This window comes from Zootoca vivipara, chromosome 7, assembly GCF_963506605.1.
Source record: "Zootoca vivipara chromosome 7, rZooViv1.1, whole genome shotgun sequence".
In the NCBI taxonomy this organism is placed as follows: Eukaryota; Metazoa; Chordata; class Lepidosauria; order Squamata; family Lacertidae; genus Zootoca; species Zootoca vivipara.
Window position 1 is genome coordinate 65,947,419 of NC_083282.1, and position 16,033 is coordinate 65,963,451.

General features: G+C 43.7%; 1 protein-coding gene across 1 annotated transcript in view; it reads right to left on the reverse strand.

Annotated features, from left to right (window-relative positions):
* The window catches only part of LOC118089180 (fer-1-like protein 4), a 61,629-nt gene that overhangs the window by 21,314 nt on the left and 24,282 nt on the right, over positions 1-16,033 (reverse strand). The window contains exons 19-31 of the mRNA XM_035123607.2: positions 15,652-15,772; positions 14,976-15,076; positions 14,473-14,560; positions 13,351-13,467; positions 12,394-12,546; positions 8,861-9,044; positions 7,882-8,006; positions 6,711-6,845; positions 6,023-6,196; positions 4,424-4,540; positions 2,765-2,926; positions 1,504-1,672; positions 577-743 (exon numbers count right to left, since the gene is read on the reverse strand). Coding sequence (XP_034979498.2) covers positions 577-743; positions 1,504-1,672; positions 2,765-2,926; positions 4,424-4,540; positions 6,023-6,196; positions 6,711-6,845; positions 7,882-8,006; positions 8,861-9,044; positions 12,394-12,546; positions 13,351-13,467; positions 14,473-14,560; positions 14,976-15,076; positions 15,652-15,772 — 1,813 coding nt within the window. The remainder of the gene's footprint in view (positions 1-576; positions 744-1,503; positions 1,673-2,764; positions 2,927-4,423; positions 4,541-6,022; positions 6,197-6,710; positions 6,846-7,881; positions 8,007-8,860; positions 9,045-12,393; positions 12,547-13,350; positions 13,468-14,472; positions 14,561-14,975; positions 15,077-15,651; positions 15,773-16,033) is intronic.

Below are 16,033 nucleotides of genomic sequence, written 5' to 3' on the forward strand. Positions count from 1 at the left end.
TAATCACGCTTTCCACCGATTTTCTGAGCTTCCTAACTCCCAGATTCTCCTGGTTTTATGTTGACTGCTTACTAATGCTCTGATATGGAACTGACTCACATCCCTTAAACCATATTACCTCCCACAATTGTTGCATGGCTTTTCCTACAAAGGAAATTTCTGACGGGAAAGATCAAAATGCTTTCCCTGGGGCAGATGTGCATGTGTAACATGCATAGCTCTCTCACATACACACCACAACCCATGCCTACTGCTAGAGAAAGCAGTAACAAAGGACTGCAACTCAGCACTCCCTTTTGTGATAAATACCTGGGATTTAGGATAAAAGGATGTGTCTGAGAATCTGTCTTAGTGAAATCTGTGAGGATCTGTTTCCAGTGATTCACACCCCTGCTGTTTATATTCTCCCCCTAGCTACTCAGTAAAGTCCACCCCACCATAAAGTACCTAAGCTTTTTGAATGGTTCAGCTATGTGGAAAATCAATTTCTGCAATGTGGATGTTGAAAGGCTCTTCCTATGAGCCACAACACTCCTCTAATAGCAGAATCTGTGACCATCCAATTACTGCACTCACCTTTGCAAGCTTAAGGGGATTTACTTTGCTTCCTAGGTCTCCAGCAACTGCACCAATATTTATTACTGTCTGACCAGCAGCTGCTCCAATGTTTATCACCGTCTTCCCAGCAGCTGCACCAAGATTCAGAACTGATTTGGAGATTTTCGGCCGTGAGGCTTTCCGTGCTATAAGAAAACAGTATAAATTCTATACTTCAGTATGAATACGTGCCTTCACTTGCTGAATCATTTCCGCTTTACTAACCAGTTATGGACACACCCATGCCATACATTTAAAGCACATTCAGTGCACATTTAAAGCACACAACTTCCCCCAAAGATTTCTGGGAACTATAGTTTCATCCTCCCTGAGCTGCAGTTCCCAGCATCCTTAACAAACTATAGCTCTCAGGATTCTTTGGGGGAAGCCATATGCTTTAAATGTGTGTTTAATGCATAGCTGCCAAGTTTTCCCTTTTCTCGCAAGGAAGCCTATTCAGCATAAGGGAAAATCCCTTAAAAAAAGGGATAACTTGGCAGCTATGGTTTAATGTGCTTTGCCATCCACCCACAACTTTCCTCTAATTAGCTGGCAAAGAGAAAGGATGTTGCATTTAGATATACCACTGGCCTGACTCATCTTAAAGCTCCTTCATGAAATACAGTCTCTATATGTTCTCAGCATGGGTTTTAGGTGGAAATAATACAATCTGACTCTGAGAAGGTATTTAAAAAGCAAAATGGAGAAATGCTGAAGCTTAGGTTGCTTGCACAGCCTTTTTACCATGCTCGACTTAGATTTTTCTTTCAAAGCATGGTGCTTTTCATAGCATGGTGTCACACTTTGCAATTGTTAAATCCCAACACATAAAACCCTAATTCGACCCTCATACAATTTCACCTCATTGAAAGGTCCCTTAAAGGAGTTGGGATTCTGAAGACTCACTTTTGGATGGACTGTCATCTTCCTCTTCCAACTCATCTAGCTCTTTCGGAGCAAATTTCATAATATGGGAAACTATGTGAGTTCCCACCATGACAGAGCGTCCAAAGGCCCTCTTTTCCACCACGAAGATACTGAGAGGTGGGTGCAAGTACACCTGCTCTGGAAGCTCCTGTGGGATACAATCAGGTGCCACAATGCAGATTATTTATTCATTATTAGTCATTTATTGATTACATTGCTTGATGCCCAGATGGCTTCTTCTAAGCAGTGTACAAAAGCACACACACATAGACCGATAGCACAACATTGTTTATATACAGAAAAATTAATACACCAGAATCAAAATACAAACGGCAATTCCGCGCATCCAATTGATGCATGACCGCCAACGTGTGTGTTGTTTTTGGCCCCAGAAGGGAGCAGAAGAGGGGCAGGTTTACACGTAACCACTGACATGTGCAATGACCTGGCATGTGGCCCCTGCACAAACGGGGAGCTGCCTGTACCCAATAAAACAATGCAGTTAGAACATCGTTTATCCATGAATAAAGTATGCAATAAAGCAACCTTTTTAAAACAGCCCAGCAATGATAACAGAAATTAAAACAGTACACTGAATTACTAATCTTGGTCAGGATAAAAAGCAGCAGTTAATATAAGGTCCCAAATAAGATTATTCACTGTGTAAAGTGATTTCATAACTGGTGGGATGGTTCTGTATCCTAGTTCAACAAGATACTGTGAATGATTCACATCAACCCTGGCAACATTAGGAAGAGAGGTCAAGTCAAGTAAAAGGTGTGGATTAAGAGTCAAAATCTCAGAAATAAATCCAAAGCTGCTATAAGTAATCAATTCAGGCATTATTCATATATACTGGTTGGGTTGTATGTTTGCATGTAATCTTTAGTGGTATTTTTAATGCAGCTTTTTATTGTGGTGTGGCCTTTCAAGAGAAACAGCTTGCTCCATCATTGGAGCTTCCACAGGTATGATAGCAGAATTCTACAGCTCTGCTCAAGACCAAAGTATCAGAGTATCAGCCATTCAGCAACATTCAGATTGTTGCTCAGCCATTTCTACTGATAATCAAGCACACGGAAACCTTTATTTATTAATAACATTATTTAGCAGAAATGTATACAATGTGGAAGCTAACTCAAGATAACAAGAGCTTCTAAATTACTGCCGTACAACTCTGGTTTTGTTAATCAGGTAATGGAAGGCGATCCCAGTATTTTGAGATCTGCCTCTTACTCACCACATCAACAAATTTGACAAGTTCATTGAAATTTGGGTTCTCTTTGTACACTGTAATCACTTCAGATTCCACTTTCTTCCCAGCACATTCAATGATCACTTGTGGCTGGTCAACCTCAAACAGGTTCACACGCTTCAGATCTCTCAGGCCCCAAAACAAGATCTAAAAAAAAGAAAGAAAGCAGAAGAGTTGACTCTTCTGGGTACTCCGTAGAGGGCCCAACACCCTCTTTCTCTAAAATGGTCCTCTTCTAAAAAAACCCACTGAAGCACCTTTCCTGATGCTCACTCACAGTTGCATTCTAGATTAACAGGTCTATATGACACCCACCTACCCTGTTTCCCCGAAAATAAGACATACCCATAAAATAAGCCATAGCAGGATTTCTAAGCATTTGTGCAATATAAGCCATACCCCGAAAATATGACATAGTGATAGGTGCAGTTCTGGGGGGTGCCAAGGAAGAGGCGAGGCTGGACGCGTAATAAAAATAAGACATCCCCTGAAATTAAGCCATAGTGTGTTTTCTTGAGGAAAAATAAATATAAGACAGTATCTTATTTTCAGGGAAACACGGTACTCTCTCCTGTTCTCTGCAAGCCAAACCCCAGCTGAGGAACAATGGATCTTAACACAGTGCTGGTGCTGGCCTGGACAGAAGGCAGGGGAGCAGGCAAATCTCTGTGCCATCTTGGAGCTGATGTAGTGATTGGGCCTGGATTAGGCCTCATGTAAACACATGATGGCCGTGGCCTCAGTTCATCTCTGCCCCAGAACACTACCAGCAAGGATCCCACCAGCAACATTTTCACTCACCCACACATTTGGTGGGCAGAACCAGGGCCGGCTCTAGCTAGAGTCCCGGTGGCGCGGTGTGCCAGGGCGCCGGGCCGGTAGGCAGGGCGCTGTGCGGCAAAGCCGCATGGAAGCCATACTGTGCCCTGCGAGGGTGGGGGCGCCGGAGCGATCTCCGCCCCTCAACGCCAGGGCGCGTGACCTGCTCGAGACTGCCCTGGGCAGAACAGGGAGTTCTATGCCACAGCCTTGTGCAAAGGGGATTGCATTGTTAGTTATTGTGTGTCAAACTGGATTCCTTCATTCTCTCTTCTGTTTATTTCCTTGCTGCTTTTTCACAAAATTGTGCCCAAATTGGCTCATACAACATGCTAAATGAGCAACAATTAATATGATAATTGCAATAACATATTAGGAATGATTAAAAATAATCATTATGTCAATAATGTCAATAATCAAATGAAAAGGTTCCAAGAACTCAGGCCAGGAAGGAGATTAATTATGAATTCTTCAAACTGTTTTTTGCTTATGGTAATGAGACAAATTCCAGTTGAAATGATTTTCAAATCCAGGACAAGGCCCTGTTTCGTTTATTCTTCACCAGCTATAGTTTCATGGTCAAAGTGTACCAGGCAAACACAAAAGGTTAAATGAAACAGGGCCTTGTCCTTGAAATGCCCGAGTTTTTGGAACCTTTTCTTTTGATTTCCTGATTGCACCGAGAACTCCAATTTCTACAATAATGTCAATAATGTCAATATGTAAGGGGGAGAATCCCTACAATACTGATGTATTTGAACAGGTTAAAATCAAAATGGTTAGGTTAAATAAATCCTTTGCTAAAAGAAGAACAAATAATGTTACCTCTATACGAAACTCTTTAAGGATTGGTCGGATACCTTCAGGGATAATGAATCGTCCAGAACGGGGGTCTCCCAAATATTCCGGCTCCTTGGGTTCTACATCACTAGGCACTGATGGCTGGACAGCACAGAACAACAATTTAAAAGTCTTCTCTACTAGCTATGTAGACTTAAATGCCCACCTGTCAAGTTATCCACCAATTACCATCCTAACCAATCCTCACTTTCTAAAGTGAAAGCTGTCAAGCCTTTTCCCTCTAATCCCAGGTGTATGAGCAGCACTGGTTGTGGGTGGTCAGCAGTGAGAGATGGTCATTGGTTATATACTGAAAGGCACTTGGACACTACCTGTCTTGTATCAAGCCTTTCCATAAAATTCTTTCCCATCAATGCTTCAGGATTCTGCTCTAAAACACAAGGCCCCTCTGCGAGGAGAACATGATGAACCTGAGAACTTGGTTTTATCACAAATTCTGGTTAGTTTTTAAACAAGACAACATCAAACCAGGGAATATGAAGCTGGCTTGTTTAACTAGCTAGAGTTTATGATAAATCACAATCCCTGGTTCACACACAAGGCAAAATTAAATTACAATTAGGGTAAGTACATCTATCAATGTTGGTGTCTCTCTGTTTCTCCTTGCTCCAATTTTAAAGTCAGTTCTCCACATTTCCGTATCCATTTGCAATTTCTTTTTTTAAAAAAGTCCTCACAGTAGAGATGTCCGTATGAGATTTTGCCTAATATGCACATCACCGCAAGCAAATATTACACATTTTGTATGTTATTTTCACTAATAAATGCATTACAATGAATACTAATAAATACATTTTACACCAGTGTATACATTTTTGCACACAATTCTTGGCTGGAGAACTGCATTGCAAAATTTGGAGAGGGGGGAATGTTGAAGGATGGTTGTGTTTTGGTTCATGTGGAAAGTGTGAATGCAGTAGGTAAAGGTAAAGGGACCCCTGACCATTAGGTCCAGTTATGACCGACTCTGGGGTTGCGGCACTCATCTCGTGTTATTGGCCGAGGGAGCCAGCCTATAGCTTCCAGGTCATGTTGCCAGCATGACAAAGCCGCTTCTGGCGAACCAGGGCAGCACACGGAAATGCCGTTTACCTTCCCGCTGTATTTATCTACTTGCACTTTGACATGCTTTCGAACTGCTAGGTTGGCAGGAGCTGGGACCAAACAATGGGAGCTCACCCTGTCGCAGGGATTCGAACTGCCGACCTTCTGATCGGCAAGCCCTAGGCTCTGTGATTTAACCCACAGCAGCACCCACGTCCCCACTATGTGCAGTAGATTTGCCTTTAAATCCAAATTGAAACAGATTTTTCCCCCATCCCTAATTACAATGAAATGAAACACTGGCAAAGTCCTCCAGCACTGCACAGGATGAGGTGATGGAGCACAGGTCCCTGAGGTTTCACTTAAGCTCAGTCCAGCTCATCAGCACAAAACTTTACTGTTACATGAGATTTGGGGCATTTTTATTATTATTATGAGACTATTCGCTGGCTGTTCACAACCTATTCAAGCTGCCAAACACATCCCCTGTAACCATGAGGTGGCAATGAGCCCACTTACCTCTAAGTAGCCACTATAATCCAGTTCAATCAGCTCAAAGACAGCAATTAATTCCCCAGCTGCTTTGTGTCCCTTGTAAATGTCAAAAAACTGGAGAGAAGGTTTGCTATATGGCTCGTCTACCAGCTTCACCAGTGGTGTAACAAAGGCTCGGCCAAGGAACTCAGGTGAGCCCTGGAGAGAAGAGGAAGCAGCTATCAGATATGGCGAGAAACATTATTTCAGGAACCCAGTTTCCCATTAGAGCCAATGATGGGTGTTTTACCCACACTGCAGCACCCTTTGTATCTAAGAGCAATGAGCTCCCTTACCTCCGTCTTCACTGCATCACCATCCTGCCTCTGCTTTTCACTCACACAGAAAATTCACACAACTGAGCACTGCCCAGCAAGTCTGCTGCTAGAGTGACTTAACCTCTTCCCCAACTCATTGTTTAGATTAGGAACTAGATTGGTATGCCCATTCAGCCCACCCAAGTGCTTGACTAGATCAACTGTATCGGTGTAGGTTTTTCTGCAACTTGCCATGTATATTATCCCTTCAAATGGTTCCCAAACCATTTTGAATGGCTTCTGCACGAAAGTGGGGTTATGGCCTATGAGAGTTTTTGGTACCCGAAAAGCTATTGCAGCCAAATAGAAAATTACAGCCACACAAAACAGATGAGAGTTTATATGTTCAAACTTACAAATTTATTGTAGTCAAAGATATTGACCACAGCAATTGGAGTCTCTGTCTTCAAGTCCTCCTTCTTTCCATCGATAATGAGCTGGTCATACAGAAGTAATTCATTCCACATCGGGCTGAGTGTCTCTTCCAAGATCTGAATTAACAGAGATCAAAGCTGCTGTTTAAACAGCTCCTTTAGGACCAGGCTAGACCCATGCAATCTGCAGTCATGTATATCTTTCACCCAACTTACTTTTTAAAACAAAAGCTGCCCCAGGAGTCTGTGAAATTAAGTAAAGGGAAGGACTGCTTAACCACTTCCCTTCCATTCTGCTTGTGGGATTTTCGTGGGTATCAGGTTGAGCAATCTGGAAACAGAGTGCTGGACTAGATGGGCCATTGGTCTCATCCAGGCATCCCCAAACCTCAGCCCTCCAGATGTTTTGGACTACAATTCACATTTTCCCTGACCACTAGTCCTGCTAGCTAGGGATCATGGGAGTTGTCGGCCTAAATATTTGGAGGGCCGCAGTTTGGGGGGTGCCTGGTCTCATTCAACATGACTCTTACAGTCTTTTACTATTGTTACAAAAGAGCACATGGGGCCACAGGCACACACACAGGGTCTGTGTCCCTTTGGAGAATGGAAGACATGGCATAGACTGTTGTGCTTTAAGAAATATGGTTTATTCACCTATTTACACCTTTAGTCTGCATGGAGGGGGTCCATTTTATGGCATAGTCATTCCAAGAAGCAGCAGCATAAGCTGCATGCAGTCAGCACACTCCAAAGATGGTTCTCCCCTCTTCTTCTTCTTTCTTCCTCCCAGAAACCCTTGCTCTTCCCCCCACCAGCAGTTACCCTGGCAACCTTCCAAATCCCCATTCTCTGGTCACACTATTCTCTTGTCTTCTTCATGACCCTAAATGGCTCTCTGTTATTTCCTTAACAGCCCTAGCTTGGCCAGGCTACCCAAGTATTCCTTTGCAGCTTATATTTCTCCCTTCATACAAAAAATAACCAAAATGGCATTTATTAATTTTATCCACATCTATAACACCATTTTCCCACTAAAACACAGACAAAAACATCTCCCTAAGCATTTCCCCCACCCCTATGCTGGACCATTGCAATATTCACCTGGGCTATCAAATGTGTTTACTCACAAGTCTGCTGCAAATACACTTACACATGTAGTCTGGCACTGAGTTGAAAACACCACTTTTGCAAATGGATCAGAAAGGCCATTTTCATCAGCTGGGAGAATCCCCCGAGCCTGGTACAAATGGGCACGCAGCTGAAAGTAACTGAAGTCTGCAAAAAGCAAAATGCATCTATCAGCTATCCAAGATGACAGCCGTGTGTGATGTTCACACATTAGACAGGACTTTGATGTGAATCATTGCTGTTTTCAAAAAGTTTACAATGGGGCAGAATGATAAATATATCCAACAGCATTTAATCACGAAAGTGAAACTGCTAGAACTACAAAAAAGTTCCACATGAACATTTCATTTTAAAAGCTCATTAGAGTATTGTGGCACTTTGAATAAGTGACTGATTTATTATGGTGGTATAAGCTTTCATGGACCAGGGTCTACTTCAGAGCCATTGAATGCTACCTTAACAAAGTTGGCAGGTATATGTTTGTGTGTGTGTGTGTGTCACACAAACATACACCTGCCAACCTAGCTAAGGTAACACACACACACACCCTTGAGCACCCTTGAGTGATGAGGGGATGTTAGCAGTGAGCTCACTAAGGAGTCTTCCTTTTAACATATCAGAGGCTGTATTTCTTCACTCTGGTATGGAATTGCTGAACAGTAACATATATAAAAAATTCAGTTCTGTGTGGCATGAACGTATATAGCAGCTTCTTATCTCACTATGGCATTTGACAATTGTGGCATGTGTGATAAGGTGGAGCCGCTCTCCCAGCACTGATGTCACTACTGTTTACCAGAATGGGACAGGATCACTGCCACCAACCAGCTGTGCTACAGCTTTGTACAACTGGCCATGATGGTTAGGGTTGATGGGAGTTGGAGTCCAACAACATCTGGCTACCCTTACATTAGAATCTTCCACCCTGTGCTAGTTTTGAGTTATGATATCTTTTCATTTCTGAAAGGACTGGGATGTAACAAAAACCAATATGGGCTTACCATCTCTGTTGAGCTGACTGGGTGGGATGTACGCTGGAATCCTTGCAGCCTGCACAGCCTTATCATATATTGGTTTGAACTCCTCTGGTAGCTCTGCAGTGCTGTTCTTCACATATTTAGTTACCCCAAGCCACATGTAGATTTCCAGTTTTGCAAAGATTTCTCCACTCTGTGACCCTGGAACCTTTAAGCCCCAAATAATATTTTTTTCAGTTAAAATATTATGGTGAGGGCAAGAAGTGCTGATATAGTAAAAGCATGAAATAAATTACTAGGTCTGCTTCCACACATAAAGCAATGTTCTAAGTCTGTGGTGTGTGTGTGTGTCAGTCCTTTCCAAACCTATGATCCTGTGTATGTGAAGTTAGAATCTATGAGAGAAAACCTGCCATTTACGTGTCAAAAGAGGTTGCCCCTCAGGCCTGGCTCTAGGGGTAGTCTCGGTGGCGCGGGGCCGGCAGGAGGGCGCTGCACGGCGAAGCCGCGCGGAAGCCATGCTGTGCCCGCCCACCAGGGCGGGGACGCCGGAGCTATCTCCATGCCACAGCGCCCAACCGGCTTGAGACGGCCCTGGTTGCCCTTTTGCATAGGGACAAAGGGATGGGCCTTTTCTCATGTCATCTGGCTGGATGCTATGCCACCTTATTAAGGGAGAGCAATAGGCCAAGTGGGGGTTTTGAGTGAGTTTGTGGTTGGTGCTGGAAGCTGGAGACATAGAGGCTTTATCTTGCTGTATGCTGGATCCCAAAGCTATGGGCTTGGGGATCTTCCTAGGAACCTAATGCAAGAAGAAGAAGAAGAAGAAGAAGAGTAGTAGTTTGGATTTGATATCCCGCTTTATCACTACCCGAAGGAGTCTCAAAGCGGCTAACAATCTCCTTTCCCCTCCTCCCCCACAACAGACACCCTGTGAGGTGGGTGGGGCTGAGAGACTTCAAAGAAGTATGACTAGGCTTCCGGGTTCAGCGCCAGCGCCGATCGGCGGGGTTTCGTCTCGTCTCCGAGACGGCCCGTCCCTGCTAGGAGTGGGGAGGGCAGCGAGAGCGACACTGCGCCCCTTAGAACCTCGGGAAGGGCGTCCCGGGGGCAAATTTGCTCGGCACAGCCCCAATCCGGACTCCCCAACTCTTCGGCTAGCTCTAATAAGAGCTCCGGAGCGAGGAGGGTAGAAGTCGCGGGGGCCATTTTGAGCGGCAACGTTATTCTAGCAGGGAGAAGCTTCAAGCCGAAGGCGGAGAGCGATGGATTCTTCCGAAAATAAAACGATTGGAAACAAGATTGTAAGTAACCTCACGATTTGGATTATAAAACAATTTGGATCTGGGAGAGAGGGGAGAAAAGAGGAAGCCACCCCCCCCCCACGGCAACAAAAGAGACAGTAAATAGAAACCCGAAGCCGTAAACAGAAGATTTGCAATTCAAAAGGATCCCTCAAAGGCATCAAAGAGAATCTCCCCTTTGATGCAGGGTGAAAGGGGAGAGAGACTGTGGTTGTGAGTGCCCTGCAGCAAGAGGTAAAGACTAAGAAAAACCTTTCTTTTCCTCGGGAGCCGGCAGCCCAGACAACCCAGTGAGTTGATCAGGATTTATAAGTCAATTTTTATTTCACTTTGTATTTCTGGACTTTGTGGAATTTCTTTTTTGGTTTAAATGTTTGTGAAATGTGAGTTCGAACTTTATTGTTAATAAGACTTGAAGAATGCAGCCAGTTTGTTAAAATGGAGTCGAGAAAATAAACTGTGATCATATTCCACCCCACGTGACAAGTTTTGACCTTGGCAGGATTGAACTATGTCAACAAAAAAGTGTTCCCCTGAGTTCCAGCGGTCTGTTTTGACCTTAATGTGGGAAACAAGAATAGAACTATGTCAAGAGGAGACACGACGGCAAGAGTTACAGCAACAATTTCAGATGGTGATGGCAGAATATGATTTTTTAGAAGATGAAGCTTTTGACTCTGAAAAAGATGAATGTGAGAATGACAATGATGGTGACTGTGATTTGGAAGGAAAAGATGAAGATGAGGACTGTGATGATTCAACACAAAATGAAACACACCACGAAAAAAATGATGACTTTACTCTACAAAAAGTTGGATGGAGTGCCCTGCCTTTGAGGAGGGCACGATTGGTATTACTGGAACTCCAGAACGCCCACAGGGAAGAAGGAAAAAATATGCAGAGAAGAGAAGAAATTCAGGGGTCCTGTATGGGGGCCTGGATGGCAAAAGACTGTAAACAGGGGGTGGGGTGAAGGGAAAGTGATGTTGTGATTATAAGGATGGATTAACAGGTTTATAACTGGTCTGCTGATTATGGAATTTGCTGGATTGGGGGGGTGGAGCCGGTAATCGGGGATGTAAGGTTAAATTGAGAATAGTTATAGTTTTAAAAGTGAATGGATTTTGGAAAAATGTGAAAATATGGAGGCTTATAGAGGGAGTAAAAATTAGGCACGGGAAGATAAAATGGGAGTTTGATTTTTCAGTGATTTGAATATTAGATGAAAATGTTAACAATTGATTTATAAGTTGTATAAGATACAAAGGTGTATTTTTATAAAGTAAGAAACTGTTGCAGATGATAAAAAAGGGATGAAAACCGGGGAAGGGGGGGGGGAAGCCCACAAAATATGGTTTTACAATTATGAATGTAAGAAAAATTTTTCTGTTTTGTATTGTTTTTTTCTCTTTTTTTGCCCTTTCTTTTTTCTCTTTTTTCCTATTTCTATTTTTCTCTTTTTTTGGTATGACAATAGATGGTTGGATGGATGGCCTCCTGCGTACTGCCCTGGTTTGCTGGAGCTCCCTGGTGGCAGGGGGGGGGGCTTTGGGGTCAGGGGAGGGGGAGGAGGACAGAAATCCAAGCATAAAATGGACCATCTCTGACTGTTCACATACATGGGATACTTCTGTGGCAGGGGAGGACCCATGTGGGTGGGTAGGAAGGAGGTGGAAAAGGTGTTTATGTATGTACCGTTTTTTTTGTATTTTGTAAAATTAATAAAAAGTATGTTTAAAAAAAAACAAAACAAAGAAGTATGACTAGCCCAAGGTCACCCCGCAGCTGCATGTGGAAGAGCGGAGACGCAAACCCGGTTCCCCAGATTACGAATCTACCACTCTTAACCACTACACCACACTGGCTCTAGAGCTGTGGAGCCCCTCTATCCTATGCTCAGGTTGTCTATATGTGAAAATAACACCATACATCCTAAAGATACAGTCTCCAGTGACCATTCCAACAGCCCTGTATCAGCAATTTAAAAAAATGTTTTATATGTGCTGGAAGCTGCTCAGAGTGGCTGAGGAAACCCAGACAGATGTGAGAGGTATAAATAATAAAGTTGTTGTTGTTGTTGTTGTTGTTGTTGTTGTTGCTGCTGCTGCTGCTGCTGCTGCTGCTGCTGCTGCTGTTATTCCAAGGAAACTGAACCATTGGTAAGTAAGTGCTGGAACCCCTGGAGTCTCTTGCTGCTTGGAGGGTCAGGTGCATGCAACAGAAATTTAATGGACAAAAATGGTGATCACTCACCTTGAGAAAGACAGTTTGTATCTTGGCACAGTCCTTGCCTTTCTCCTCTTCTACCACTGCATAAAGGATGTGTTGGGCAGGGATCCGAGTGTATGCGACACGCTTGTTGTTGCTAAACATCCAGATCAGGACATCAGGGATAGGACATTGGGGCTGGGGAGCGGGGACGGAATGAGAGGGAAAGCTGAAATAAAACTAGCTTAATTTTTTTTTCAAGTGCAAGCATTCTTTTTCTATATCTGTGGGGAGGAAGAGTTGAGGTTGTGTTTTTTTAATGGAACTTTTTGTTTGAGACTGAGAAGAAGAAGAGTTTGGATTTGATATTCCACTTTATCACTACCCGAAGGCGTCTCAAAGCGGCTAACAATCTCCTTTCCCTTCCTCCCCCACAACAGACACCCTGTGAGGTAGGTGGGACTGAGAGACTTCAAAGAAGTGTGACTAGCCCAAGGTCACCCAGCAGCTGCCTGTGGAGGAGCGGAGACGCGAACCCGGTTCCCCCAGATTACGAATCTACCACTCTTAACCACTACACCACACTGGCTCTCCAGTGTGGAGAAGTGAAGGAAGATATGATTCATGGGCGTAGGCAACAGATGTAGGGACCAGAGTGGGAGCTGAGCTTCTTCAAATTCATCTCAACCCTTGATCCTTTCATGCACCATCCAGACACCTTCTGGTTTGGAAAGCACCACACTGAATTTCTCACATGCACTCATATTTCTCCCACCCCCCACCCCACTACCAAAAGGACTAGAAACCTGTTTGTTTTTTCTTCTTTCAAAACATAAACAGAAATTCTAAGGATTCTAGGGTATTACTAGAATATCATGCTCTCTGGTCCAGTGTTTCCTTTCACAGTTGCTTGAGCTACCCAGCTTTTAATGTATATAATGTACCGTATAATGTATAGGAGCTCCCAAACCCGATTGTACTCCCACACCTGCAATCACATACCTCATTAGCCAGGAAGCGCAGCTTTGACAAGATTATCTTTGTCTCATTTACTTTCTCCTTGACATTGGTGCGAGTCAGGCGCCTTCTTATGCGCATCCCCTGTTTTGCATATAGTATCTGAAGACAAAAAGATCACATCCTCTAACCATGAATTTAACAACATAGGGGACCAGGCTGAGAGGTCCCATCTTCTTTTTTGCTCCATCAAAAGGCGAATTCCCTTCTTCTGCTCTCCCACACCTCCTTGCAAATCGCCCATAGCAGAGAATCTCCGATTCTATAGCTCTAAGCTGTAGATTGCTGCAGAAAGTACTACTATAATTTTGGAAATGTTAATTTCACTCATGCTTGGGACTTTTTCAGGTCCTTTGACTATGAGTAGACTCGGTTTTCAAGTAGGACCTGGCTGCAGCCTGATTATGTGGAGTTCCTATGATTTGCTTCTCCCTTGTGATAACTTTTTCAGCTAGTACAATTAGTAGCTGTAAGGGGGGGGGGTTCCCCTATGAAGAATTAATTGCAACATGAATGGATGCCAATTGGTAATCTAGATCCACCTAGCCAATGGGTTTCAAAGCTATAGATATTTGCACTGATCTGGGGATACTCTGATAGCCAATGAACCTAGCAACACAATGAGGTTCCATGTTTATATTGGGCTAGATGAAGGGGACATGGGTGGCGCTGTGGTCTAAACCACAGAGCCTAGGGGCTTGCCGATCAGAAGGTCAGCGGTTCGAATCCTCGTGATGAGGTGAGCTCTCGTGGTTCAGTCCCAGCTCCTGCCAACCTAGCAGTTCGAAAGCACGTCAAAGTGCAAGTAGATAAATAGGTACCACTCCAGGAGGAAGGTAAATGGTGTTTCTGTGCACTGCTCTGGTTTGCCAGAAACAGCTTAGTCATGCTGGCCACATGACCCGGAATCTGTCTGCAGACAAACGCTGGCTCCCTCGGCCTATAGAGCGAGATGAGCCCGCAACCCCAGTCGTCCACGACTGGACCTAACGGTCAGGGGTACCTTTACCTTTAGATGAAGGTCAGAGTATTTGCGGTCACATGGAACATTCAAATTCCTTTCTGCTCCTCAAGAGTGCATGCACACAGTTTGATCACATGACTTACAATGTTTTGTGGTAGAGATTTCATCCGGCATCGATCAAGGTTGTTTGGACGGGCCATGGGCTTTTTGTCCACGTTAAGAGAATACTGCCTGGAATCAGAGAAGCTGTGAGTTCTGAGCTCATGACAGTAGTACACACATACCACACAGGCTGTAGATACACATATCACATGAAAACATGAGCTGAATTTAATACAGGGTTGGGGATAATTCTGGTTCACTCTGCATTTTGGAGTGAACTTTCCCATTTCACCTCCCTTGGAGACATACTTGGATTGAAATGCTGGCCTGTGGATTAAGCACCAGAATCAACAGCCCAAACCACACATGGGTCTGTACTGTACCTATAAGATGGTATGAGGGTTGCCTCTTTCTCCCTTTTAGCTTCTAGGATTTGTGGTTCTTGGACTCCCTGATATTATTTCAAGATTATTGCAATTATCTGTGGCTGAGGGAGCTAAAAAGCCAGCTTTATGTGAAAAGAAATCAAATATGTAGTACTAACCTACATCCAGCTACAAACTCCTCTAGAACCTGCCGAAGCCTCTCATCTGCCTTTGACCTTGGTCTCCTCAGGAGCTTCTCCACCTCTTCTAGTCCATGTTCCTGTTACGGCAAATACAATAATGATATCAGTCCCAGAAGAGAGTCAGAGCAATGTTTGAGAGCAATGTTTGATTTCTGTTTGAATCCAAAGCTGCAGCTATGGGAGAAACAAGACCCTTTTGGGGTGCGGATGCAGTGAGCCCCTTCACTGAAGACTAAGGTTGTATATATGTGTAAGTAAACCATATATGATAAAGACACCACAGTCTCTGCTGTACCTCACTTCCAAAAGGAAACATGAATCCTGGGCAAGCGCCTGGAATCCCTGGAATCTCACACTGCTCAGAGATGGGGGTGGGGAATACAAGTCAGTATAAAATCAACAGAGTTCAATAAAAAAAAGCTAAACGAACATACTTCGTGGTGTAAGGAATTCCAAAGATAGCAAAGTATCTCATATATAAGCCGCAAGGATGTCATCCTTCGTCAGGAACAGAGCTGAGAGTACTCTGAATCTAATTTCAATCATGCTCTTTCTCAGTCCAGTTAAGGATATGTGGTGCAAATAAAACAAGTATATCAGAAAAAAAGTATTAGGGATTGACAGAGCCTTTAAAGGTAGAGCAATACTTTACCAGACGCTCTGCTATTTTGACAATCCAGTTGGAATTACAGAGTCTCCAGGTATAGTCTTCCCAGTAGCTCCAAACATACACACAGGGCTTCTCATGCAGCATTGGCACGCAGCTGTAAGAGCTAAGAGCAGCAAACAGAGAAGTTTTACAAACCTTCTACTAACCTTCTACTAACAGCTAACAACTGTCTGCATGCCAAAGTTATACTTAGATATATAATATCAGTAAGGTAAAGGACCCCTGAATGGTTAAGTCCAGTCAAAGACAACTATGGGGTGCGGTGCTCATCTCACTTCAGGCCAAGGGAGCTGGCGTTTGTTTGCAGACAGCTTTCTGGGTCTTGGCGCACAGAAACACCATTTACCTATTTATCTACTTGCAT